This window comes from Mustela erminea, chromosome 14 (assembly GCF_009829155.1).
Source record: "Mustela erminea isolate mMusErm1 chromosome 14, mMusErm1.Pri, whole genome shotgun sequence".
In the NCBI taxonomy this organism is placed as follows: domain Eukaryota; kingdom Metazoa; phylum Chordata; class Mammalia; order Carnivora; family Mustelidae; genus Mustela; species Mustela erminea.
In genome coordinates this window covers 59,536,173-59,561,874 of record NC_045627.1, presented here as the reverse complement: position 1 = coordinate 59,561,874, position 25,702 = coordinate 59,536,173, and the positions used below count along the sequence as shown (strand labels likewise).

The following is a 25,702-nucleotide window of genomic DNA, read 5'->3' as shown; positions in this document are numbered from 1 at the left end:
CGGCACTTAGATTTGGATCGCCAACTGTGCTCGCGCTCGGCTTCAGGGGGCCGCGATGATACAAGCACGAAGTCTTCTCTCTATAGGGTGTCGGACATTAAAGGGTTCTTCGAGACCATCTTTCGAATCCTTTATTTTAGAAATGTGGCAGGGTCCTGCTCCCAGCGAGTTATAATCTGAGTCTTGGGACGCAGGTTGAGTCCATTTTTTTTTCCCCTGACGGGTGTGGGGATAAGAAAGCAAGTGATTTGCCCCGCTTCTCAAAGAAAAAGAGCTGGGATTTGAATTTCTCAATTAGAGGTTACCAGCAAGCGTCGAAATCCACAGATCCTAATTCCGTTTGCCCTCCTTAGTTTAAGAGTCTTTGACAAGTCATATAATCTCTCTCAGCCTTAGCTTTGTCATCAGTTACTTGAAGGTAGCAGCAATCACTGCTTAACGAGGCTGTTGGAATCAAATATGTTGGAAAACTTAGCAAGCAGTAACACGATATATGAATGTCACTTACTTTAAAGACAGCATTTTGTTCTGGGTTTGCAGTTTAAATTTCTGGTATGCTGTACTCTTGTTGTTTTCTAGAGAAGAAATAAAAAACAGGTCCCAAGCTTTCGGAAGTTACTAAAAACTAGTAAAGTCAAACTTGAAAACAAGCTAAAAAATAAGCAATTTAAACAACAAAGCACTCTCAAGAAGTACCGGAAAGAACAGAGGAAACTAAGACAAGCTGTAAAAGATGCTGTGTCTAAGAAACCAATGCCACTGGAGGACCCAAAGAAAATACGACCAGGTAATTGCGAAAGCATTCATGTCCTGTAGTTTCTCTTGATTTGTCCTAAAATGTTCATGAAATAACATTGCTTTCTAGTAATCAGTCTTGTTTCCAGATCTTCCCAAGAGTAAGTAAGGGTAGTAGTCCGATGTGCTTTATCACAGTCCGTGTGAGAAAACATTACAGGATGGTATTCACTGTGAGAAAGAGCTAGTCTCTGCTTTTAGTTTGTTTAGAAAGCGGGTCTGAAGATAGAATACTTGGGAAAACAGAGTGAGAGTAGATGTGTAAATAACTGTTGGGGAACAAGCCAGCACTGCCACATTCTCATTCACTGGCAGTCAGCTTAGGTAAGAACATAGCCTTTCTCTGGGGCATCCTTGACAGTGTTGCCAAGGGTCACTCAGTTTTCTCAGCTTCGGCTTTCTTTTCATGTGGAAACTTGGAGTGAAATTGAGCTGTAACTGTCAGGGTTATCTTTTGGAAAACTATCGAAGAACTCCCAAGTACTCAAAACGGGTAAGGATTCTGACCATTTTGAGTCAGACCAGTTCTTCTACAATGTTCTGGTACTTTCAGGGTATTTATATTTGATCGTACCTGACTTCAATCTTCCTATGTATATCTCATTTTCTTAAATCTGACCTATTTAGTTTGATCTCTTGGCTACATATTATTGTGATGTATAAAAAGGTGGTTGGACTGGAAGTGGGAAAACTTGGGTTTTTGCCTTAATTTTCTTATTAGCAAAGAGGCCTTAGTTGGTCACTTGATCTCCAGGTACTTAATCTGTTTAAAAAAGAAATGTTGCTTGAGTTACATGCTTTTTAAGATCTTTTCTATCTAAATTTCAGTGGAATTTTTAAAAATGTGATATGTTATTATTATATATAAAAAGTAAAATACTTATTTTTATATGCTGAGCATCTAAATGAAGTCTATCAGGCGGTAAGGTATGAGTATCTGAGTTAGAGAGAACAGCTTTGGGAATTATCTGCACGTAGATGGTAATTGAAGCTTTAGACTTGGTAAAGTCAATGTGAAGACTGTGTAGTGTGAGAACAAGAGAGTCAAGAAAGAATTTTAAGGAACCCAGCGTTTAAGGAATGGGTGGAAGAATAATGTGATGTAATGAGGTTTGAGGAGGAGCCGGAGAATTAGGAAGAAAACCAGAACTGTACAGTGTTAGAAATCAGAAGGATGTTTAAAGAAAGAAGGAAATTCTTTTTGTCTCAACATAAAATAGTCTACGAAATAGTTAATTAAAAAAAAAAAAGGTGAAAAGTAGTGTGTATTGATGCTTTCACTCACTTGAAATTATAGACTTTTGCCACATGTATGAGATGCTTATACCATTTGAATAAAAATATATATATAAACTCAAATACAGTATCACAAAAAGAATTTCAGATAATGCTTTTCCTTTGACCTAACAGTCTTACTGTTAGGAATTCAGTCTATGATTATATTTGAAAATATTTGCCAAGAATATATTTCCAAGTATGCTCATTTCAATGTTATTAATAATAACAAAAAATAATAAAATAATAATAAAAAACGTCATTAATAATGATCAAAAATTGAAAATAAGATGTTCATCAACAGGAAATATTAAGTGACATAATGTTGTTTATGGTGGAATACTATACAGCTGTTAAGACTGACAGAGCTATAGTCCATCAGTGTGATATATATGATCTATGAAGCGAAGGTTGACAAATTACCCACTGGGGAATGACTTGACTGTCTTAAAATGCTGATATAAAGAATTTAATGGACTAGACAGTTTGAAGGTACGAGGGAGAGAGGGCTTAAATGATAGAACAAGATAAGAGAAGGTAAGAAGTTCTGAGATCCAGAGCCCAGGAGGAGGGGCATTCTTACAGAGTTACGAGAAGGAAAACAGAAGGGATGGAGGCCGATGTTGTTGAATTCAGTGTGGGAAATTGCAGGAGTTTCTAGCTTCTGGCTTTTCTTTTCTCAGTGATAGAGGAAGCTAGATCCTCGGAGGATTACGAAGTGAGGCAGGTGATGGGATAGAAGTGTGATGATAGAGACAAGATTTGAAAAGTCTAAGGAAGAGAGAAAGCTGATCAGCGAAATAAACCAGCTGCTGGTCACTGTTGAGAAATTGGAAGCTCACTTAAAGTAGGTAGGGGTTCCTTTCTATGCAGTGTGTACCTTTGTATATTTACTTGTGTTATAGGAGTCAGGGAGAATTATAGGTTCTGTTAAGGAACTAAGATTGTCTTGTTCATGGTTGAATCCTTAGCAACTGCTAAGGCACTGCTTGGCACTTAGTCGGCATTCATTTTTATATTAAAAAAGAGGAAGAGAATGTGGGACAGACAGAAGATGGAGTGATCGGTTGGGGTTTTGTTAGATGTAAGTGCGTAAACCATAGAAGGGTTTGAGGATATTGGCAAGAGGGCAGTTGAAATGATAACCATGCAGTGGAAGTTCAGGAGTGTAGAACACAATGGAGGATAGAAGTAGAGTGGTCAGAGGATAGAAGACCTATATATGGGTCACAGAAATGCAATGGAAGTAACCAGATGAGACCTAGAAGGACAAACGGTTGTGGTCAAGGCCTGGGGTGAGCACCAAGGTTTGGGATGCGGCTTGCAGAGGGGGTGGTTGAAGTGGAAGGGAAGTCAGCAGGGATCAGAAGGAGTGAAGCAGGTACGCCTGGGTGGCTCAGTTGGTTAAGCAGCTGCCTTCGGCTCGGGTCATGATCCCGGCATCCTGGGATCGAGTCCCACTTTGGGCTCCTTGCTCAGCAGGGAGCCTGCTTCTTCCTCTGCCTCTGCCTGCCATTCTGTCTGCCTGTGCTCGCTCTCTCTCCCTCTCTCTCTCTGATAAAAAAAAAAAAAATCTTTAAAAAAAAAAAGAAGGAGTGAAGCAGCTAGTCATCAGTTCTCACGTGCTCAGAAAGACATTGCAGACTGTGTGGAGGCATTTTATTTTTTGGTTGTGACAGTGACCTGCGAAGGCTCCTGGCATTTAGTTTTCAGGGGTTGGAGATGCTAGCGTTTTGCCTAGCTTAAGACATCCAGGTGGAACAAAGAGCCGTCTGGCCCAGCATGTCTTTAGTGCTCCTATTTAGAAACACCAGGCTGACTGTACTAGAAAAGCATAAACTTTCCTCTTATGAACACAAAAACACAGAGTTCTATACCTGAAATACCAGTTTCTGACTTTGTTTTTGTTGTTGAACAGGTAAAAGGATTGAGAGGGAAGAGGAAGAAGAAGAGGAAGCCCTTCCTTTGGATATGATGGATGCAGATGACTTGCAGTTAATGAGAGACTTAGGACAAAGAGCATCTTTTCTAACGAGAGATCTTTCTTCTAGGTAATACTTTCTTTAGATTATAAACATTGACATCCTTTCAGTATTAAAAACTTGATTCTGAATTTTAGTTAGGTGGTTAGTAGTAGTAGTGCAAGATGTTCAGCTCGGAGCATAAGAGAGTAACTCAGTTTATTTCCTAAATAAAGGAAGTTCATGACTAAAGCAAACTGATTTTATTTAGTGTATATCTTCATTTCTTTTGAGTCTGAATAGTGAAGTAGAGTGTCCTGGGGGAAGAATGTATTTCTCTGGGGAATCGACAGAACAGTCCTGAGTTCTTAATGGCTACATTTCAGTCCTTGTTACCCTGTTGGGGACATATTATTCCCATTTACAGAGGAAACCGATGCTTCCTGCAGTCACAACTAGTGGATCTGCAGTTTAAACCTAGATCTTATTAACTCCGAAGTCCATGCAATAGTTTCAGGGTTTTTGGGAAAGTAAAACAGCATGATGTCACCCTTAGCTTTGTGGAATAGTTTTCAAAAAGAATCTGCTGTAGCTTTCACTTCTCTTTTGTATCTGAAGGCAGCCGTAGTCTTCGGGGGAGACTGTACGATTCTTCTATTCATTAAGTTAATTTGAGTGCCTACTATGTGCCTGGTCTGGTGCTAGTATCTAGGTACTGATTTTTTTAATTTTTAATTTTTTATTTTCTATATACCTATTGGAGGTTTGGCTAATAGTTTACTTTTCTATACTTTTAAAATAATCTCTAGATTCCTTTGTAAATACACTAAAACTGGAATTTTTCTTTCCTGCAGTGAACCTGTTCACGTCAAGAAACGAAAGCATGAGCGTGTTATAGATAAATATGAAAAAATACCAAGAACTCTGCAAACTGCACCAGAAAAGGAACTGATTCACTTACTTCCTATCAAGGATAAAAGTGGTATAATCCCGCAGACCAGGGAGAAGCCAGGTGAATCTAATCAGTCAGCCACTGTATTAGTAAACATTGTAGCTCTTTACTAATATCATCACATTTTTTTTTTTCACTCGAGATCTAATTTTATTTTTTGCTTTTACCTACAAAATAGGAGGTCGCTGCAGTTAGTCATATAGCAAGCTTGATGATTTTGGCCAGAAATACAGATGGTTATCTCCCATATCTGTTGTGTCAGTATAGCTGAGGCTGCAATGTTGAGGTGATTTTCTTTTCAGAGGTTTTTTTCACCAAATACTCTTGTTTCTATAATTAGAATATTAGTTATCCTTTATTAACCTTTTTTTCTTACATTTTCTTATCTTTTTCTTGTGAAGTAAAATACACAAAAGTCTAGAAATCAGAGTTGCCTTGCAAAGTTATGTGGTTTATCACAAAAAACACACCCATAAAACTGCTATCTGGGCAAGATATAAATGCTGCCAGCACCCAGAAACTTCCTTTTTGATCCAGTCAGTCATTAATTGCTTCCTCCTCACAAAATTAACTACTTTCCAGAGTTTTATGGTAATCACTTTCCTGCTTTTCTCTCTGTAGTTTTATCACTTAAGTATATTGTCAGAGTTTTTAGTATATGTGCTGCCGAAGCAAGCGCTCAGATTTTTTAAATATACGTGTTTTCCATACAGTTATAGACAGTAAGCAAGATGAAGAGGAAGAAGAAGAGCTGGAACTTGAGGAAGGTAATGGAATGCATTTTTGAAGTTACTAAATTGTTAATTGAGAATTACCTTTTTTGCCTAATAATAAATGTAACTTAATTTTAGATAAAGTCTGAAATGTGCATTTTAAATTACTGGTCATTTCAAGGTCATTTTGAACATTTTCCCACATGTTGAAAGTCTTACCTTGCGGAATTTGATTCCTTGTTGCTCTTTATTATGGAAAATTTTATGCAGTTATGTTTGTAATGTCTAGGCATGCATGAAGAGTCTTGTAAATTATTACCATTTTGAATTCTTCTTAATTTTAAGTGAAGGACCTACTTATAAATATTAACTTTTTAGCTTTAAATTACAAACTGATTCTGTGATATGAAATCTTTTCACTTCTTTCTTAGAGCAGTTATGTATGTCTGTATGTATGTCTATCTTAGATATTGAAGGTGGGTTTCTAATAGGTAAGACAGTTGCAATCAAAGTTAAACTGAAAGAATATATGGTTTGACATTATATTTGTTTGGAATTTGCCGTAGAACAACCTGGTTAAATTTTACTTTAGCTTAGCAAACCTCATTAATGGTATAAATGAGATTACAGGTCAACCAGTTGTTTTCAGTCATCCTTCATAGGCTTATTAGAGATTATGCTTGTGTATCGATTAGATCTAGTTCTCTATCAATTTCTTAAGATTGACATATGTTCTGAAGTGCAAAGGACTGCAGAGAGTTGAAAGCAAGGGAGACTACTGTACTTTTAAAAAAAACAAAATCAGTTTGCTTTTTCCCATAATTCATGGCAATTATTATTATATATATATATATATATATTTAAAGATTTTATTTATTTATTTGACAGACAGAGATTACAAGCAGGCAGAGAGGCAGGCAGAGAGAGAGAGAAAGAGGAGAAAGCAGGCTCCCTGCCAAGCAGAGAGCCCGATGCGGGGCTCGATCCCAGGACCCTGAGATCATGACCCGAGCCGAAGGCAGCAGCCCAAACCACTGAGCCACCCAGGTGCCCCAATTCATGGCAGTTATTATAAGTTTATTAGCATAGTAGTTAAGAATATGAGCTCTCGAGTCAGACTACCTGAGTTTTGAATTCCATTTCTACCAGGCTTATGAGTATAAGCAAGTTACACTCCCTTTGCCTCATTTTCTATGTATGAAATGGATATGATTGTACCTGCCTCATAGCATTTTTGAGAGGATCATATGTAGTAATCTTGACCCGTGACAAGTACTCAGTAAAAGTTATCATCATTATTATCTATCACTATAGAAAATATTGTATTGATAAAGGTTCTTGGATACTTGTAAATAAAGAAATGTTTAAGAGGGGATATCTAATCTCTTTTAGAAATCATTGAAGATCCCATTCGAGAACTGACATTAGAAGAACATTTGATTGAGAGAAGGAAGAAACTACAGGAGAAGAAAATGCATATTGCAGCCTTGGCATCTGCCATATTATCAGACCCAGAAAGTAATGTAAGTAGTACTAATTTCTTTGAGCTTTTCATATTAGATATAGTGCAAATGTCTAATATTGTAAGATTCCTTTACTACCTATAAGCATATACAGAAAGGAAAAGCAATAAAATACAGTGACTGAGGTAGAATAAGAGTAGACAGAACCTTGGGGTACCTGGGTGGCTCAGTCGGTTAAACATTTGCCTTCAGCTCAGGTCATGATCTCAGGGTCCTGGGATCGAGGCCCATGTCAGGGCTCCCTGCTCCATGGAGAACCTGCTTCTACCTCTCTCTGCCTACTTCACCCTCTGCTTGTGCTCTCTCTGTAAAATATATAAAATCTTGGAAAAAAAAAAAAGAGTAGAAAGAACCTAAACGTAGTCCTACATCTGAACTTAATTTTTTCTGTAATCTTAAGAAAAGTCACTTAAACTCTCTTGAGTCTTATTTTCGTCTTCTCTAAATGAAGGTATTGAGGGGCTCCTGTGTGGCTTGGTCAGTTAAGTGTGGAACTCTTGATTTTAGCTCAGGTCATGGCGCAGGATCGTGGATCTAGCTCTGCGCTGGGCGTGGAGCCTACATAAGATTCTCTCTCTCTCCCTCCCCCTCTATTACCTCCTTTCTCTTTCTCTTTCTTAAATAAATAAATAAATAAGCTAAAACGAGGATATTGACTTAATGTTAGAACTCTGAAAGTGCTAAGTGTAAAAATTAATTGGACAAGAGAGAAGGAACTTACTTGGAAATTTGCTTGACTGATGGGATTTTTAATAAGGAACGTGCTACACAAAAGTCAGTGAGATTAGTTCAGGAGTACTTGTAAATGCAAAATATGTTAAGTGAAATAGATCAGAATTATAATGATCAGTGGGCCATGGAACAGTGGTGAAGATGGTCATGGTTAGAACACGTGGATTTCAGAAACCTGGAGTACTGTCTGTTAGACTTTGGGTAAGTCCTTTTACTCAAGACTCATTTTCTTCATCTCTAAAAAGAGAATGGTACCTATTTTAAAACTTTGTTGTAAGGGTTAAATAATCAAATATACATGAAGTCTTGTAAAGTAGTACTACTGTTCCTGTTAATGTTGGTGTTCCTGTCATCCTACTGTGAATATACTGTTTATTGAACAGTATTATTTACCTTTGTTTATTTGTTTATTGAACAGTATTATTTACCTTTGCAGAAAAAAATGCATCTGGGTACGTTTTGGAGTGGTACTTGTTCTTTCTTAACAAAGCGAAGGGAAAGTCTGGAGCAGAATTAGGGAGGGAAATTTGGAATATATCTCACCTCTATCATCTCATTTAATCATCATAAAACCATAAAGACAAGAACTGTTGATCTTACTGAAAAATTGAGCCCTAAAAAATTCAAGTAAATTTGTTATGATTTCAACAGTTGCTGGATTAGAATCTGGGTCTTCCAGCTCTGGAGCCTCATACTCCCATGAGTTAGGGCTAGCGAATAGGTGGGAGCATATTGATCCTAGCCCTGCTGCAGCAGATGTTGCTGACTAACCAGAGGATTTCTTCTCAAGATACCTAGCAGGCAATAGTTCATCAAAGCAAGGACATTCATTGAACTGTTTTTTACTTCAGCATTACTTCATACAAATGATTTTTGTACGAGTCTTGTTGAGGCTAATGTATATACATTCTACTTATAAATTCCTGATTAACTTCTGTATATGTGATGAATATATTTGGTGTATATAACATTTTAATTTCAAAAAAAAAATTAAAAGGCACATGCTTTTAAAAAAACCCAGTAAAAAAAATTTCAAAGAGTAGGTATATTAATAAATTTAAACTTTTTGAAAGGTCTGTATCTTCTATTTACCAAAGATAAGATTGGCTTTGATGATTTATCTTTTGGTAATGTGAGTCGTAGCTGGAGTTGTGTATGACTAAACTCTGTGAGTCACTGCATGGATTCCACTGGTGCCAGATGTGAGGCTATTGTCTTTTTTTTTTTTTTTTTTTTTAGGCTATTGTCTTTTGTTCATAATTGTTTTGCAGTCATTTCTCTGCCCTTCCAAGTTCTTTATTTCTTTAACAGATTAAAAAATTGAAAGAACTACGTTCCATGCTGATGGAACAGGATCCTGATGTGGCTGTTACTGTTCGAAAGCTGGTGGTAATTTCCCTGTTGGAGTTATTTAAAGACATTACTCCTTCATATAAAATACGACCCCTCACAGAGGCAGAAAAATCTACCAAGGTAATGATAGAAAACAATTACTGTACAAAATAAGCTGAACATTTTGGAGAGGTAGGGATGGGAGAAATAGTAGGGTTTTTTGGTTTGTTTTTGTAGGACTGGGTATATACTATGCACTCACATTTTGTGCTAATTTAAGGATTTTGATATTTTGATTTAAAAAAATGAGTGGTCTTTCTGATTTTTTCAGATCCGCAAAGAAACCCAGAAGTTAAGAGAATTTGAAGAAGGCCTGGTTAGCCAATATAAATTTTATTTGGAAAATCTGGAGCAAATGGTTAAAGGTATATTAAACATTTTAAAAATATGTAACTAATTTACTTTGGTCTGGAAGGTGAGTAGCATGTTGTCAAGAGCAGAGTCTATAGTCCGACTTCCTGGGTTCAAATCTGGGCCCTCTACTTAATGCCCATGTGGTGGGCAAATTACTTAATCTCTCATTGTTTCCATTTTTCTGTTTATAAATAATAGTACTTATTTTGGGCACCTGAGTGGCTCAGTGGGTTAAGCCTCTGCCTTCGGCTCAGGTCGTGATCTCAGGGTCCTGGGATCAAGGCCCACATCGGGCTCTCTGCTTGGGGGGAAGCCTGCCCCCCGCCACCCCGCCTGCCTCTCTGCCTACTTGTGATCTCTCGCTGTCAAATAAATAAGTAAAAATCTTAAAAATAGTACTTATTTCATAGGATTGTTGTGAGAAGTAAATTAATTTCTAGATGGAAGTTGCTTACAACGGTGGGTAGCCTGTATTGATCAGCTTTTAGTCTTATTGTTGCTCTAGGCCTTTTCCTAGTATGTTTCTTGAATTCGTGAATGGTTGAAATTTATGCTGCTGGTTTTTATCTGGAGAGGGTAGTTAGGGGAGAAGGATGACTAGAAATGGATGAAATTATTGCCTTAAAAATGGACTAGAAAGAAGTTGGTTGTATTGGATGATAAACTCTTCCACCAAACCTTTATTCTCTTCTTTGTTCAGAAAAGGAGGGGCCTATGAAAATTGGAGCATGAATGGAGAAGAAATTCAGTTGCCTAGGTCAGGTCAGGTGCTTTCACTTTACTCAGCTGGGCTCCTTTCCTCAGTAGTGGGCCTAAGGATCACCTAGTTGCTGTCTCAGCTGGAACAGGACTGCCGAATCCTATTGGCCCAGTAAGGGCAGGAAGGAGATGGTGGGTTTGGGTGCTGTGGATGTTGCTTTCATGCTCTGGCCTCCTGACTGGAGCCTCCTTGGGAGCATACATTCCAAGGCCTGGGAGCTTTGTGTGGACCAGCACTGTCCAAGAGAAATAGAACATGAGACACATACATTATTTGAAAAATACGTAACCATGCTAAGGAAAAAAATGTAAAAAGTAGTGAAATTACTATGTATATGATGATTTCAACAAATGATTTCAACATGTAATCAGTTTTAAAAATTAAGTATCTTACATTCCTTTTTCTGTACTAAGTTCAAAATCTGACGCGTATCTTACACTGCCGGCATGTCTACGTTTGGACTAGCCACAGTTCAGACGTTCAGTGGTCACATGTGGCTGGTGGCCTCTGTGCTGCACCACGCGGGTGTAGGTCTTTTCTAAGGTGGTGGAACCTTATGAAGTCTTGTTTTTTTTTTTATTTTATTTATTTTTATTTTTTTATTTTTTTATTTTTTATTTTAAGATTTTATTTATTTATTTGACAGACAGAGATCACAAGTAGGCAGAGAGACAGACAGAGAGAGGGAGAGGAGGAAGCAGGCTCCCTGCTGAGCAAAGAGCCTGATGTGGGGTTCGATCCCAGGACCCTGAGATCATGACCTGAGCTGAAGGCAGAGGCTTTAACCCACTGAGCCACCCAGGCGCCCCTGAAGTCTTGTTTTTTTAAGTTTTAAAAAAATTATGGTAAAATACAACTCTACCATTGTAACTCTTTGTAAAGCTTACAGATTTGTGGTGTTCGGTAAATCCGGTGTCATCTAGCTATCACCGCTGTGCATTGGCGGCACTTTGGCCCCTTCCCCTGCGGAAGTTCTCTGTTAAGCCTGAGCACCCCTTTCTCTCCTGCCCCAGCCCATTGCAGCCACCATTCTACTTTCTAATTGAGTTGAATATGGATCTGGCTACTCCAGGAACCTCATAAGTTGAATTCTACAATAAGTTATACAATATTTGTCCTTTTGTAACTGCCTTGTTTCACTTAGCATAATGTCTTTAAGATTCTCATAGCACGTGTCAAAATTTCCTTCCTTTTAAAGGCTGAATAATATTCCATTGATATATATGTAAATACATTTTGTTTATTCATCCATTATGAAGCCTTGTCAGGTTTAAGTAAATAGAAGATATGGTTCTTGTGATGAGTACAGCTTGTTTGAGAAAAACTCATATACATGAGAAGCAATTTCAAACACAGGCGCTGTCATCTATACTGTCTTTCTCATCTCTGGTTGTGTATGATGTACAAGGAAGTGTTGAACCTACTCTAGAAAAACCAGCATATTTTCCATATTCAAGATGCAATGTTCTGGTAAGCAGAGTATGTATGTAGAAATTTCTAGAAAAGAGGTACTGTGGGGACGCCTAGGTGGCTCAGTTGGTTAAACATCTGCTTTTGGCTCAAGTCATGATCCCGGGGTCCTGGGATAGAGCCCCATGTCAGGCTCTCTGCTCAGTGGGGAGCCTCCTCCCTCTGCTTGTCCTGCCCCCTGCTTGTGCGTAAGTGCTCTGTCTGTCAAATAAGTAAAATTTTCAAAAAAAGAAAAGAGGTACTGTGAATCATCAGTTATTTGAAGAAAAACTTAAATTTTCTTGATCTCCTCAGTAAAGATACCACAGTGAGCATTAGCAAGAAGTTGGGAGAAAATGTTTTAGATTCTTCAGAATTTTGGAACATGGAAGAGATCGGGGCTCAGAATCTGGAGTTTGCTCATATTCATTAGCCAAGTAGTGGAGGATTAGGATTTGAACCCAGGTCTCTTGACTTGTAATCTAGTGTTTTGGGGAAAGCCTGGTAGAGCCCAGTCCAGGGATTCTGCCGTAAGATATCTTGCTCTCTGTCTCCCCTGTCCTGATTTATTCCCGAGACCCTTTTCCTCTAACGATACATCTTTTAAAATGCATGGAAAGCCAAAGTTCTTAACATGATGGTGAGAGTCAGAGGGTGGATGATGGCAGATAAATTTAATGATAACGTTTGTACTTGTGTCTAAGGGTGGATACAACATTTAAGAATTTGCACAGTGTATTCTATTATTGCTTATTCCTGTTTAAGAAAGCTAATTAGTTGAAGCTTTGATCAATGAGTACAGTAACTACAGTTCTCTTTTGATTAGACTGGAAGCAAAGGAAACTGAAGAAAAGTAATGTAGTTTCCTTAAAGGCCTACAAAGGACTGGCAGAAGTGGCTGTGAGGAGCCTGTGTGAGCTGTTGGTGGCACTACCTCATTTCAACTTTCACAACAACATTATTGTGTTGATTGTCCCTCTCATGAATGACGTGTCAAAATCGGTGGGTTGCTAAGTGGTTGTTGCTTTCATCCTGAACACAAAGTTCTAGATCTTGTGATTATTATTTTTGTCTTAGAATTTTTTTGGAGCTATTATTTATCGCTAAAGTAGTGTCACTTTGTTAAATGCTGTCTCTTTAGGAAAATTCTTTGAACGTAAGTTTAGTGTGGTGGTTCTGAGCAGGAGGTGCTTTTGCCCTCCAGGGATTGTGAGCCTGTGTCTGCACGCAGTTTTGATTGTCACCCCTGCCGTGGTTACTACTGGCATCTAGCAGGCAAAGGCTAGGGGACTTCTAAACTTCCCACCATGCACAGGACAGCCGTCCACCACCAAATGAATAGTTGTCTGGCTTAAAATGCCAGTGGTGCCAAAGTTGAGGAGCACTGGCTGAGTGTAACATTTTATTTCTTTCAGGTATCTGAAATGTGTTGTGAGGCAGTGAAGAAACTGTTTAAGCAAGATAAATTAGGCCAAGCTTCCCTTGGTGTGATTAAAGTGATTTCTGGTTTTGTGAAGGGCAGAAATTACGAAGTTAGGCCAGAGGTAAGCCTTCCTTTGCTGACCTTGGATTTTATTTGTTTTTAAACTGCAAAGTTAATTTTCAGTTGTTATGGGGAATTTATTCTTTGTAAAAGACTCCTCAAGTGTAACTGTTCTTAACAATTTAGTACGAATTCTAGGTGTTTATACATACAGACTTGTTTATGTATCTTTAAAATTATATAATACATGTTTAGATTTTAAAATAAAAATGCATTTATTCTATGCAAGCTATTCTGGAGCTGTTTTCATTTTGTGTTGTAGAGGGCTGTCTCTTCCTTTTTTTAACATCTGCTTTTAGTTTCCTATTATATGAATTAGCCCCCTACTTGATGGACAGCTGAGTAGTTTCTACAGTGATCATAAAAGAGAACATCTTGGCTATATTGTTTTTTCATATTAACAGGAGTATTCTGTGAGTTAAATTTTTAAAGTTTAGATGCTGGGCCCAATAGTAAATACATTTATAAATTTATAAATCTCCAGATAATTCTCATGTTTGCTGAAGTTGGAGACCCATTGGCTTAAATGAAAATAGCTTGTCTTAAAATTAATAACACTGGTCTGCATGGGTTTCTTTCTTTCTTTTTTTTGTTATTATTATTTTTTTAATTGGTGGAAAAAGATGAGGATTAGAACTGCTGACTGCAAAATGGAGGCTGGTTTGGTAAATTACAGGTGGTTTAGAAATACCTAATTTACATCTTCTCCTTCCATACTGGTCCAAACCGTTTTCTGGCCTGTCTACTCTTGGTAACTCTAAGTACTGATGCCAGATAATATGTTCTGTCTTTTTTCTACTCACTACACTGCCAAATATTGTTATGTGTATTTAGCCAAATACTAGTGTCCTGTTATAGACATAGATTACCGAATATGTTTAGCAATAAGATAATAGAACTTTAGTGCGAAATGTGATAAAAGGTGTGTCACAGGTGTTTTGTTTGTTTGTTTGTTTTTAAAGATTTTATTTATTTATTTGACAGAGAGAGAGAGATCACAAGTAGGCAGAGAGGCAGGCAGAGAGAGAGGAGGTAGCAGGCTCCCCGCCAAGCAGAGAGCCCGATGCGGGGCTCGATTCCAGGACCCTGAGATCACGACCTGAGCCGAAGGCAGAGGTTTAACCCACTGAGCCACCCAGGCGCCCCTTGTTTGGTTTTTTTTTTTGGCATAAAGGAAGGAAAAACATTGTTAAATGCTTTTCTGTATAAAGGGTTTGAGGGCAATAGAAATATTAAACTGTGTATTGTGTTTTCTCCTATTAGATGTTAAAGACATTCTTGTGCTTAAGAATCAAAGAAATAGAAGTGAAAAAAGATACAGAGGACATTAATAAACCAAAAAAGTTCATGACTTTCAAGGAAAAGAGAAAAACTCTATCAAGAATGCAGAGAAAGGTTTGGTTGATTTCCTTTTTTGCTTGACTTCAGATTAAAATCATAATGTAGGCACAGGCAGAGAGCATAGTTAAATCATAAAAATAAATGTATCACAACCTAATATTTAGAAAATTTTATTTTCCCCAGTTATTGCAGAGAATTGCTTTATTAAATTGACAGTTCATTGGCAAAAAGAGCAGTTGATGAAAAAATTTCTGTGTCATGCTGGCTTTTATTTTTACTGTTCAGATTGTCTTAGATTCATTGTGACCAGGAAGGTGATATTTATGTAAACGGGCAATAAAGTGAGATTTTGTTAATTGAACCACGTTTCTTATTTGAAACCTAGGTTGAAATTCCAGCCCCTTGTTTATTTAGTATAAAACTTCCTTTTTTTTTTAGATTTTGAGAAACGGAGCTAGTAAAAGCAGCTACCTCGTGGGTCAACCCCTTCTGTCTTAATAAGATGAATTAATTATGTGAAGCACTTAGCAAATGCGTGGCACTGGGCATGCTGTATAATGTATAGACGTGAATCGCCACCACTAACATTGTTGTTACTACTTCTCAAGACAGGGTTATCAAATTGCTTATAAAAACAAAACAAAAGATACTTTTCAGGGATATCCGTCTTTGAATATACCTAAAATAAATTTTGAAAATGGGGCAGAAGTACCAAAATAGACTTAGTAATTAGAAACAAATGAAGGTAAATCTTTTAATTATTTATCATGCTATCTTAATATAAATTGTATATCCCTGTTAGAAACAGCATGTGTGCAGCTGTGATGGCGAAACAAAAGACCCACTAGAACATGGCAGCTCCTTAAGTTTGCATGAAGGAAGGAAACTCTTCCTGAGATGGTCCCCTGAGTCTCAGGCAGCTTAGCAACCATTATTTGCTGCTCATACAGCATAAAGAAGTGGGAAAAACTGATACTTTGTTGAATTCCTCTATAGTATCTGATTTTTTTTTTTTTAAGATTTTGTTTATTTATTTGACAGAGAAAGAGGGAACCACAAGCAGGGGGAGTGGGAGAGGGAGAAGCAGGCTTCCTGTTGAGCAGGGAGCCTGATGTGGGGCTCGATCCCAGGACCCTGGAATCGTGATCTGAGCCGAAGGCAGACGCTTAACAACTGCGCCACCCGGGAGCCCCTGTAGTATCTGGTTTTATGCATTGTGTGTAAATGTGTTTAGGAAGTATTGTTGATGAATAATTGCTGTGTTATAGAGGATTTAACAATAAGAATTATTTCTGGGCTCTGTGTTCTTCCTTTTCTCTTTCTTTTGAAAAAAATGGAAATTATTGAAAACTACAGAGACTAATACAGCATAACCCATGTATCTACCATTCACAATGAGCAAATACTAATAGACTTCAGTTTTGCTCTTGAGAAGAAACCGTCGGTGATATAGTTAGAGTCCCCTTTGTTCCTCACCCCAGTCTTGTCCTGCCTTCCTCCCAGGAGGCAGCTGCTGTCCTTGGCTTGGTGCGGGCTTGCTGCTTCTCCAGGTCTTTGTGTTTGTATTCGTAGGTAGTCTAGGGTATGTGTTTCAGAATGTTTACATATTATGCCTCTTTGAAGCTTGCTTTTTCACTCAGTGTTACTTTTTCTTTCCTTGTCTCATTCCAGTGGAAGAAAGCAGAAGAGAAGTTGGAGCGAGAGCTTCTGGAGGCAGAAGCTTCAGAGAGCACTGAGAAAAAACTTAAAGTGGTAGGCAGTTTCACATTCTCTGACGCTTTTAAAATGTTTTGTGAAATGGTTTTAACTAGAGATTATAGTTGCAACTTGGGGTGGTCTGATCTCGGTTTGTCTCCCAAGGCTTTCATGTGATCATTGCTGGTCTCATGACATCACAGGGTGTGTATCTTCATCCTGTTTTATGGAAACTCTTAAGATTGGATTGTGGAGACGGTTGGGAAGGGACAGAAGGGTTGAGCTTTGACCGTCATTGTTGGGGTAAGTCAGGAGAAAGAGTATAGGGTTATACTCAAGTCATTTTGTCTGCTTCTTCTGCCAGCACACGGAGACTTTGAATATTGTGTTTGTGACCTACTTCAGAATACTGAAGAAGGCCCAGAGGTCACCTCTCCTGCCAGCAGTTCTAGAAGGCCTTGCCAAGTAAGGGCTGTGTAGGTTGAAGCATTTTTGATTCTTTCTAAATAAGACCAAAAAACCCATGCCTCTTAACCAAGGTTCACTAATGATGACCCAGTGTTTTCCTGTCTTTGTTTGTCATTGGCCTTTCCTTGAAACTGTTCATAACACTGTCTTTTTAGTTTTCTCATCTCAAGCCCTTTATTTTTTAAACCTCCTTCATAACTCCTTCCTTCTGCTGACTAAGTTCTGAGGGTCCTGAAGATTCATTGCTCAGTTCTTGGTTCTTTCTGCACTATGGCCAGTTAGCCACTGTCAGACTTCTGAGTGGTCCGTGCAGGCGACTCTTAAGTCTGTTCTAACCCTGCTTGCACATCCTTTCTCGAGTCCGGTGTAATCTTCCCTGCAAAGAGAAATCTCTCTGTATATTTTTATGAACCTGTTGGGGGATGCAAACTAGAATATTGGTGCTTTTGATGGTTTTCCAGGTATTTGAGGTAGTATTCTCTAGAACAGTGCAGTAGAATTATAACGTGAACTACACATGTAATTTAAAGTTTTCCGTTAGCCACATTAAAAAAGTAAAAAACTGGTGCAATTAATTTTGATAAATTTTATCGAAGTCCGCTTACCTAAAATATTTTGACATACAATCGGTATTAGTTATTGAGATATTTGGTATTCTTTTTTCCCATAAAAACCGATGAATATTACACAGGATATCTCAGTTTGGACCAGCCCCATTTAAATGACTAATAGCCTCATGTGCTAATGGCTGTTATCGTTGGACAGCACAGTGTTAGAAATAGGACTTAGGGTTGAAAGAGAAAAGGCAAGTTCTGGTTAGTGTAAGAAATTTCTTTGTAATGAGTGGAGTTATTTGGCGATGGAGTTATAAAGTAATTGGGCCTTGTTATTGAAAAGACTGAAAGAGAGGTTGGTCAGAGAAGGGAATATTTCTACATTGGATAGGACCTCCTGTTTGTTTTTCAGTGACTAGTTCCTTTATTTAAAAAAGCTTTTAGTCCTATCTATTTGCTTTAAAAATTCAAATGATTCAGAAGAATACAAAATTTAAAAATTATAATTTCACTTCCTATGTAAGTACATAAGTCTGTCTGCCTGTCTTCTGTCACACACATGGAATCCTGCTATGTAGATGTTCTGTAACTTGGCTTTTCTGTTTTGATAAAATGGTTACTTTGGGTATCTTTCCATGTTGGTGTGATTATAGCCACCTTTTTTTTTTTTTTTTTTAACATTTAGAATATTCCATTTCATGGATCAGTAATACTTTTATTTTGGCCAGCCCCCTGTGCTGTACTGGAAACCCCTTCATGCACTTGTGTGCATTTATTGTTGGTCAGAGGGTCTGCTTGCTTTAAATGTTGATAAATATTGCACAGTTTCTTCACACAAAGAGTTGTACTAGTCCACAGGGAGTGTATCACATTTAAGAGTCCTTTTTGTCTAAGATTTACATAGTGGCAAAGGCTCTTGCACTAATATTGAAGAAAGATCTTGACTTAAGTACATCAGTGCCCAGGATTTTATACTATAGCAAGTGCTCTCACATTTAGTAGGTCAGATGATTCTTCTATAACTCTACCTAGGGATCTCAGTTATTTCTAGAAACAGAGGCCCAGGACTGACAAGCGACTTACTAGGATCATACAGGCAATTAATTGCAGAGCCTGAACTAGATACTAGGTCCAGTATTCTTGCCATTTTATTTTTAAAGCTTTAGTAGGGTCCATATTCCTGTAAATAACAGTCTCTTTCCTCCTTTCTCTTTTCCTGATTCCCATTTCCCCAGAAGCTGATGTTTTTGATTCTTTTATGAGTTAGAGCAGCATGGGGTAGCTGGTACGCGTTCCTTGGGAAGTTGTTTGTTTTTAACAACTTGTTCTGTAGGGCAGAAGTGTTTCTGAAATATTTTCAGTTTGTTTAGTGCCTCATATATTCCTGCTGAGTATAGTGTCCAGCTGTGGATGAATTGCTAGAAAGGTCATTCTGGGGGTGCCTGGGTGACTCAGTGGGTTAAGCCTCTGCCTTGGGCTCAGGTCATGATCTCAGGGTCCTGGGATTGAGCCCTGCATCGGGCTCTCTGCTCAGTGGGGAGCCTGCTTCCCGCCCCCCCCCCCCCCCCCGCCTGCTTCTCTGCCCACTTGTGATCTCTCTTTCTCTGTCCAATAAATAAATAAAATCTTAAGAAAAAAGGTCATTGTGAATTAATGAGAAGTATCACTAATTACCACCATCTGCATCATAACTAACATTGAAATAGGGAATATTAAAAATAGGACTTTAAAGTCAAGTTTAATTTCTAGCTGTTTTATTTGTGTTTTCAGGTCACCTGTTGACTAAGCTCTGTTTGATTCTAGGTTTGCTCACCTTATAAATGTGGAGTTTTTTGATGATTTATTAGTAGTACTGCATAATCTCATCGAGTCTGGTGTAAGTAACTCTACTAATGAATTTTTAAGGTATGAATGGTGATTATTATCCTCAGTGTCCTTCTCTCCCTTTTTTTCAAGGACCTGAGCTATCAAGAAAGTCTTCACTGCGTCCAGACTGCTTTTCATATTCTTTCTGGGCAAGGTAAAATATTTTCTTAATCAAGTTTTGTTTGCTTTACGTTTGGAGGCTTTAACATACCTAATTGTTGTAATTTCAAAGGTGATGTTCTGAATATTGATCCGATGAAGTTCTATACACATCTGTATAAAACACTGTTCAAGTTACATGCAGGTATGTACATTTAGATAATGTGTCTTGAATAAATACTTACCTTTTAAGAATATCTTGTGTGTAGTCAATGAAAAATAAGAAATCAGAATTGGTGTATTAAAATGTTGGCCTCTGAGGGCCACACATCTGTATTTAACTTTATGTTAAGAGTTGGAGAGAGAGAATTTCTGGAATTGACTGGAGCTATGGTAGAACCCTCTGCATCTCCTGAGCAGCATAGCACTACTTCATTGGTTAAGGGAATGATTTGGGACAGGTATGACAGTCGTCTTGAGTTTTTCTGGAGTGCAATGAAGCTATATAATGAAAAAGTAATGATACTAGGTATTTACCCCAAAGATACAAATGTAGTGATCTGAAGGGGCACCTGCAGCCCAGTGTTAATAGCAGCGATGTCCACAGTAGCCATTCTGGAAAGAGCTGAGATGTGCATCAATAGATGAGGGGATAAAGAAGACGAGATGTAAGTATGTAGATATACAGTGGAATATTGGCTCTCAGGACGGATACATACCACTTACATCAGCGTGGATGGGACTGGAGGGTATTATGCTGAGTGAAATAAGTCAGTCAGAGAAAGACAATAATACAGTTTCACTCATTTGAGGAACATAAGCAACAGGGTAGAAGACCACTGGGGAAGAGAGGGAAAGCGGAAGGGAAAGAAGCCAGAGAGGGAGACAAACCATGAGAAACTCTTAAATAGGAGAGTACCTTAGGGTTGCTGGAGGGTAGGGATAGGGAGTAACTGGGTGAGGGGCATTAAGGAGGGCATGTGATGTGACGAGCACTGGCTGTTTTATGCAACTGATGAATTATGAAACACTACATCTGAAACTAATGATGTACTGTAGGTTGGGGTTGGCTAATTGACTTAAAAAAAAAGAAAAAGAAAAAGAAAAAGTAAGGAGAACAGCCCTGACGGGTATATCTGCTGTTTTAGGTGCTACCAATGAAGGTGTCGAGATTCTCCTCCAGTGCCTTGACGTGATGCTAACTAAGCGCAGAAAGCAGGTTTCTCAGCAGAGAGCCCTTGCTTTCATCAAGCGTCTCTGTACCCTTGCTCTTCACGTTCTTCCAGATTCAAGCATTGGCATTTTAGCAACTAACAGAATATTAATGCATGTAAGTAAGGATACAAAGCTAAGTTCAGTGGTAGTACAACACTGCTGTCTTGTTTGCATCTTTTTTCCCTATTTACGTTATAACTATGATGATGGAAAAATGGTAAAACCCAGAGAGAAAAGAACTATATAAAATTACAAAATAAAAGCATTTCCACCCCTGTTGATACTCTCCAGAGGTAACCATCCGACCTTTGGGTTTCCTTCCAGCAAACTTTTTTTTTAGACTTTTTCATTCATATATAAAACGTACAGCACATACACATAGACAACACCACTTTTTTATGGTATACATTATAATATTTTTTTTAACACTAATGGTGATGGACACATTTTTGTGTCAGTACAAATATGTTTATAGCTCTTTTAAAAAAATATGTTATTTTGGGGGTGTCTGGGTGGCTCAGTTGGTTAAGCATCTGCTTTAGGCTCAGGTCATGATCCCAGGGTCCTGGGATAGAACCCTGTGTCAGGCGGAGCCTGCTTCTCCCTCCCCGCTCCCTGCTACTCCCCCATTTGTGCGCACGTTTTCTCTCTGTCAAATAAATATAAATCTTTAAAAACAAATAAAAACACACCAAAAACACATTTTAGTTTCTAAGTAGGCTCTACCCAACATGGGGCTTGAATTCATGACCCCAAGATCAAGAGTCACTCCACCCATTGAGCCAGCCAGGCGCCCTGCTTATGTTTCTTATTTAAGCATAAAAATCAAAATAAATTTAAATTCAGATGAAGGTACAGAAACCAGGGGTGCTTTCAGTTAAGCATCTGCCTTCGGCTCAGATCATGATCAGGGATTGAGCCCCCCCATTGGGCTTCCAGCTCAGTGGGAAGCCTGCTTCTCCCTCTCTCTGTGCCTGCTACTCCCCCTGCTTATACACATGCTTGCTTGCTCTGTCAAATAAATAAAATATTTTTTTGAAAAAAAGTATAGAACCCAATAACATTCTTTGCTAGTATTAATTACTTCTTTTTAATGTGACATTTTTGCAGACTTTCCCAAAAACAGATCTGTTGCTTGACAACGAGTCTCAGGGAAGTGGGGTGTTCCTTCCTGAGCTGGATGAACCCGAGTATTGCAATGCTCAGAACACCGCACTTTGGGAATTGCACGCACTACGGGTAAGGATGGTCCTTTCTTTTTGAGCAGTGTTTTTCAGTTTTCCCCCAAGTTGTTATTATTGCCAGAGTCCTTAATATAATTTTGTTCTGGTATGGCCTTTTGGAGAATTCCTGTTTTACTAATATACATTTTACTTTGCTCTTTCTGGTTTTTAAGTTGATGAGGTGCATTTTCTAAGGAGGCAGAAAATGACATTTTTGTGGGGTGAGGTTTAGAAAATCTTTCCCCAGCACGATCCGGAATGGAAGGTTTGTATTGGGTCCTGCCCAAGGAGACGCTGGTAGCCCCTCAGTTTCAAGAGGGTGGCACTGTCGTGATCCCACAGTGCGGGCGCATTGGAGGGAGCCTCGTAGCAAGTGTGTTTCAGGAAACCTGTTGGAAGCTAACTTTTTTCACTCTAAAAGAGAAATTGCCTCTTGATTTTTCTTTTCATACTATAAAAGCAAGAGTGAACTACGTCCCTGGTAGCTTGGTCATCGGGTTTCATGTTGTCATCATGTGAGCAAAGAGTATTTTTTCTGTGTGTATGTGGTTACTGTGAATTACATATACGTACATGGTTGTAAAAAATGAGTGTGTGTTCGAGAAGATCTTTGCTGTAGCCCGTGTTTTATCAAGTACTGACCTGTACAAAATGTGGCTGTCCTGCTGTCCTTCAGAGACACTACCATCCCACCGTGCAGAGCTTTGCGGCTCACCTGATTGCCGGAGCCCCCTCTGAAGGCTCGCAAGCGCTCAAACCGGATTTGAGCCGGAGGTAGGCATCAGACCACAAGCCGCGCCTGGTCACTGTTCGCGCTGAGCCGCCTGCTTTAGAAAGTGATAGATTTTGAAACAGAAAGTACCAGTTGATCTGGATTTGGTCTCACTTCATATTCCTGAATTGTTCTAAGGAGAAAACATGCTGACCATGATTTTGTTAGTGTGTTTTTGGTAATCATTTAACATTTTTTTGGTTATAAAAAGTTTCACACATCCAGGTAAGTAGAAAGAATAGTGAAAACACATACCCCTGACACTCAGGTTCAGCAGATAGTGAGATAATGCCATCTTTGCTCTGTGGGAATGTCCACGGGGCTAGCAGGGGAGGAGTGAGAAGAGAAGCTCTTTGCAACACTGTGGCTCAGAGGGGCCGTGCTTCCTGTCCGTGGGCCCCCCAGTTCTCTCGGTGCTGTGCAGCCTGACGTGCTGGTACTTCCAGCCTCCACTATCAGCTCCAGATGGGGAGTAGCACCCTGCCCAGAGAAGTTCCTTTTCCAGCTTCTTATTCTGAAAAATTTAAAAGTACAGAAAAGTTGAAAAAATAACGACCTTTCCCCCTACAAAAAGAGGCAATTACACAGAAAAGGAAGTGACATAAAAGACACCCTTGTAATATACTCACCACTCAGAGTTAATATTTTGGTGTAGATTTTTCTCATTTGCAGCCTGCTGGTTTCTCTAATTTGGAGATCAAAGACAGGTGACTGGTAGGCCAGCAAACTGGTATTCTGGGCCTCTTCAGAGTTTAAACAAAAATAGAATTATTTGCTATATTTTAAATACTGGACAAATTCACCTAAAAGTTCCAGCTCTCTTGAAGGTACTGGGAGACTTAGGAAAATAGGTCTATATTTTTACACAGCAGAAGTCAGCTGCTTCCTCCCTCTAAATGAGGCAGAAACTCTATAGTTTTCCATGAACCCTTTTCCTTCTGGGTCTTACAAAGATAACTTTTGGCCTTATTAAATGAAAAAGTGGCCCATTTTTTCATCCTCATACTTCCTGTCTGTCCTCCGTCCTTGTTTTTTAAAAGGGAAAACAAGGAGAAAACAATTACCTGTCTGTTTTCTTATTCGTGATCTTTTTCTGGCATGTTTTTGTCAGAGATCTTGATCTTGGCCTCATTTATGTCAGAAATTTCTTTCTCTGGAGGATGATGAAGAAAGGGTTTATCCTGAAAGCTTGAGAAGGGAAACTCATGATGGTCTTGCCCTGGAGGGTGGAGCTTGGGATGAGACTCTAATTGTAATCCTTGGAGGCCCCTGCTGATTGCCTTCCAGGAATATGAACCAATCCCAAGTCACTGAAGATTCGTTTACATGCTGTGGGTATGGATGTTTAGTGTGTCCTGAATGGCCTTTCTTTGCTTTTGACCCAGGCCAATAACTGAGGGGTTGAGCTATTTGAAATCCATGGAGGGTAACTCTGCTTCACTTGTCCGGCCCCCATGACCTTGTTGCGTATTGTCTGTGTAACTGGTCGAGTTGGGATTTGATCACACTGAGTTGGAGTTCTGCTCAGCCTTGTTTTTGTCCAGGCCTGTATTTCTAAATGTGTACCAGGCCTCTCTGAGGTAGATTTCGTTGATGAGCATTGTCATTACATGAGTATTTAGGATTTTAGCAGTATGTTAGTTTGTTGGTTTTAAGAGCAGGATTATGTTGTACTTTACTATATGGGTTTAGAATAGTGAGTCCTCTTTGGGTACATTCCAGTTATTTTCAGGTTATACAGATACAGTGATGTTTTTATATTCTTTCTGTGATTATAGATCAGCTGCAGAACTTTTTCAGACATACAGCATGGGTGCAATGACATTCAATCCTCCTGTTCAGTCTTCAAGTTCCAAAAAGAAGGTATGTGATGTTTTTTCATTATCTTTTTTTTAAGAGATGAAATAAAAACTAAATGTCTCTTATCAACTGATTTGATCTTGCTTAACTAACTATATTATAGGTAGATTTTTTTTCATGTTTAGGAGTTGCTGATGGTAGGCTGGATCTCTGGGGTTGGGACTCTGGAGATGGTCATGAGACTTTGGTTCAGTGTAAGCTGTGTCCTGGACCTGAACCAGTGCTTGGCACTGTCAGGTTTCATATGTTGGTTTGGGGTTTACTGTTGACATTTTCAGTTTTGCTCACAGCTTGGCTTTTGTTTATGTTACAAGAACTTTTAATGTGAGTCACTTTGAATATTTTTTTCAGAGTGAAGTTTTACAAGGGGATTTGTTTTTGAATGAAGATTTAAATCAACTAATCAAAAGACATTGCGGTGAAGTACCTACTCACTTGCCTCTGGATTTTGCTAAATATTTGAAAACATCACTGCGGTAGTAGAAGGAGTCAGTGGACTTTCTCTTATATTTGTGTTTGATTCGATGGACATAGAGACCTACCGTTACTTTGGGACATTCTCTTTTTATACAAGTGAAGCTTCCTAAGAAGATTAGCAGAGGAGGAAGAATTACCCTTTGCATGGAACAGAGTTCTGTCCCGATTCTGAAATTGTCATTAAGAAAGGAGAATTGAAAACTATGTACCTGCACATTTGGAAGTTTTTTAATGACATTGCCTTTTTAAAACTTAATATATATCTTGGGGCACCTGGGTGACTCAGTTGGTTGAGTGTGCACAAACGTTGGGCTCCGTGCTAGGTATGGGACCTGCTTAAGACTTTTTCTCCCTCTGTCCCAACCCTCAGCTTGTGCCCATACGTGCTCTCTCTCTCTCCCCCCATCCCCGCCATCTCTTTCTCTCTCCCTTTCTAAAAAAAAACCCCAAAAAACAAAAAACATAATCTTAAGTTATAGTTATAGTTTCAAAAAAATCTTTGGAGTGAACTTAATTGGATTACAGTTGCTGGATTAAAATGAGGGCATAGAGCGCAGAAAAATCAAGACCATGAGATTGCTTTTTATCATTCAACTACTCTTTACCAAAACTCTTTCAAATGAAATAAATGTATTTTTATTGTAACACCAAAGATGAAAATGAAAAATAACTCTGTATTTGAG

At 38.7% G+C, this 25,702-nt stretch overlaps 1 protein-coding gene across 3 annotated transcripts in view; it reads left to right on the top strand.

The window, feature by feature from the left end:
• NOC3L (NOC3 like DNA replication regulator) overlaps positions 1 to 25,702 on the top strand; it is a 26,413-nt gene extending 711 nt beyond the window's left edge. For 2 of the 3 annotated variants that reach the window (XM_032313913.1, XM_032313911.1), the window contains exons 2-21: positions 580 to 787; positions 3,989 to 4,121; positions 4,886 to 5,043; positions 5,697 to 5,750; positions 7,089 to 7,219; positions 9,263 to 9,424; positions 9,615 to 9,708; positions 12,733 to 12,908; positions 13,322 to 13,450; positions 14,713 to 14,844; positions 16,462 to 16,542; positions 16,850 to 16,950; positions 19,311 to 19,383; positions 19,464 to 19,527; positions 19,606 to 19,677; positions 20,621 to 20,802; positions 21,798 to 21,926; positions 22,587 to 22,684; positions 24,461 to 24,545; positions 24,894 to 25,702. In XM_032313913.1, the coding sequence (XP_032169804.1) occupies positions 754 to 787; positions 3,989 to 4,121; positions 4,886 to 5,043; positions 5,697 to 5,750; positions 7,089 to 7,219; positions 9,263 to 9,424; positions 9,615 to 9,708; positions 12,733 to 12,908; positions 13,322 to 13,450; positions 14,713 to 14,844; positions 16,462 to 16,542; positions 16,850 to 16,950; positions 19,311 to 19,383; positions 19,464 to 19,527; positions 19,606 to 19,677; positions 20,621 to 20,802; positions 21,798 to 21,926; positions 22,587 to 22,684; positions 24,461 to 24,545; positions 24,894 to 25,022 (2,217 nt within the window). In that variant the 5' untranslated portion in view covers positions 580 to 753 and the 3' untranslated portion in view covers positions 25,023 to 25,702. The remainder of the gene's footprint in view (positions 1 to 579; positions 788 to 3,988; positions 4,122 to 4,885; positions 5,044 to 5,696; positions 5,751 to 7,088; positions 7,220 to 9,262; positions 9,425 to 9,614; positions 9,709 to 12,732; positions 12,909 to 13,321; positions 13,451 to 14,712; positions 14,845 to 16,461; positions 16,543 to 16,849; positions 16,951 to 19,310; positions 19,384 to 19,463; positions 19,528 to 19,605; positions 19,678 to 20,620; positions 20,803 to 21,797; positions 21,927 to 22,586; positions 22,685 to 24,460; positions 24,546 to 24,893) is intronic. The other variant, XM_032313912.1, reaches the window with a different exon arrangement.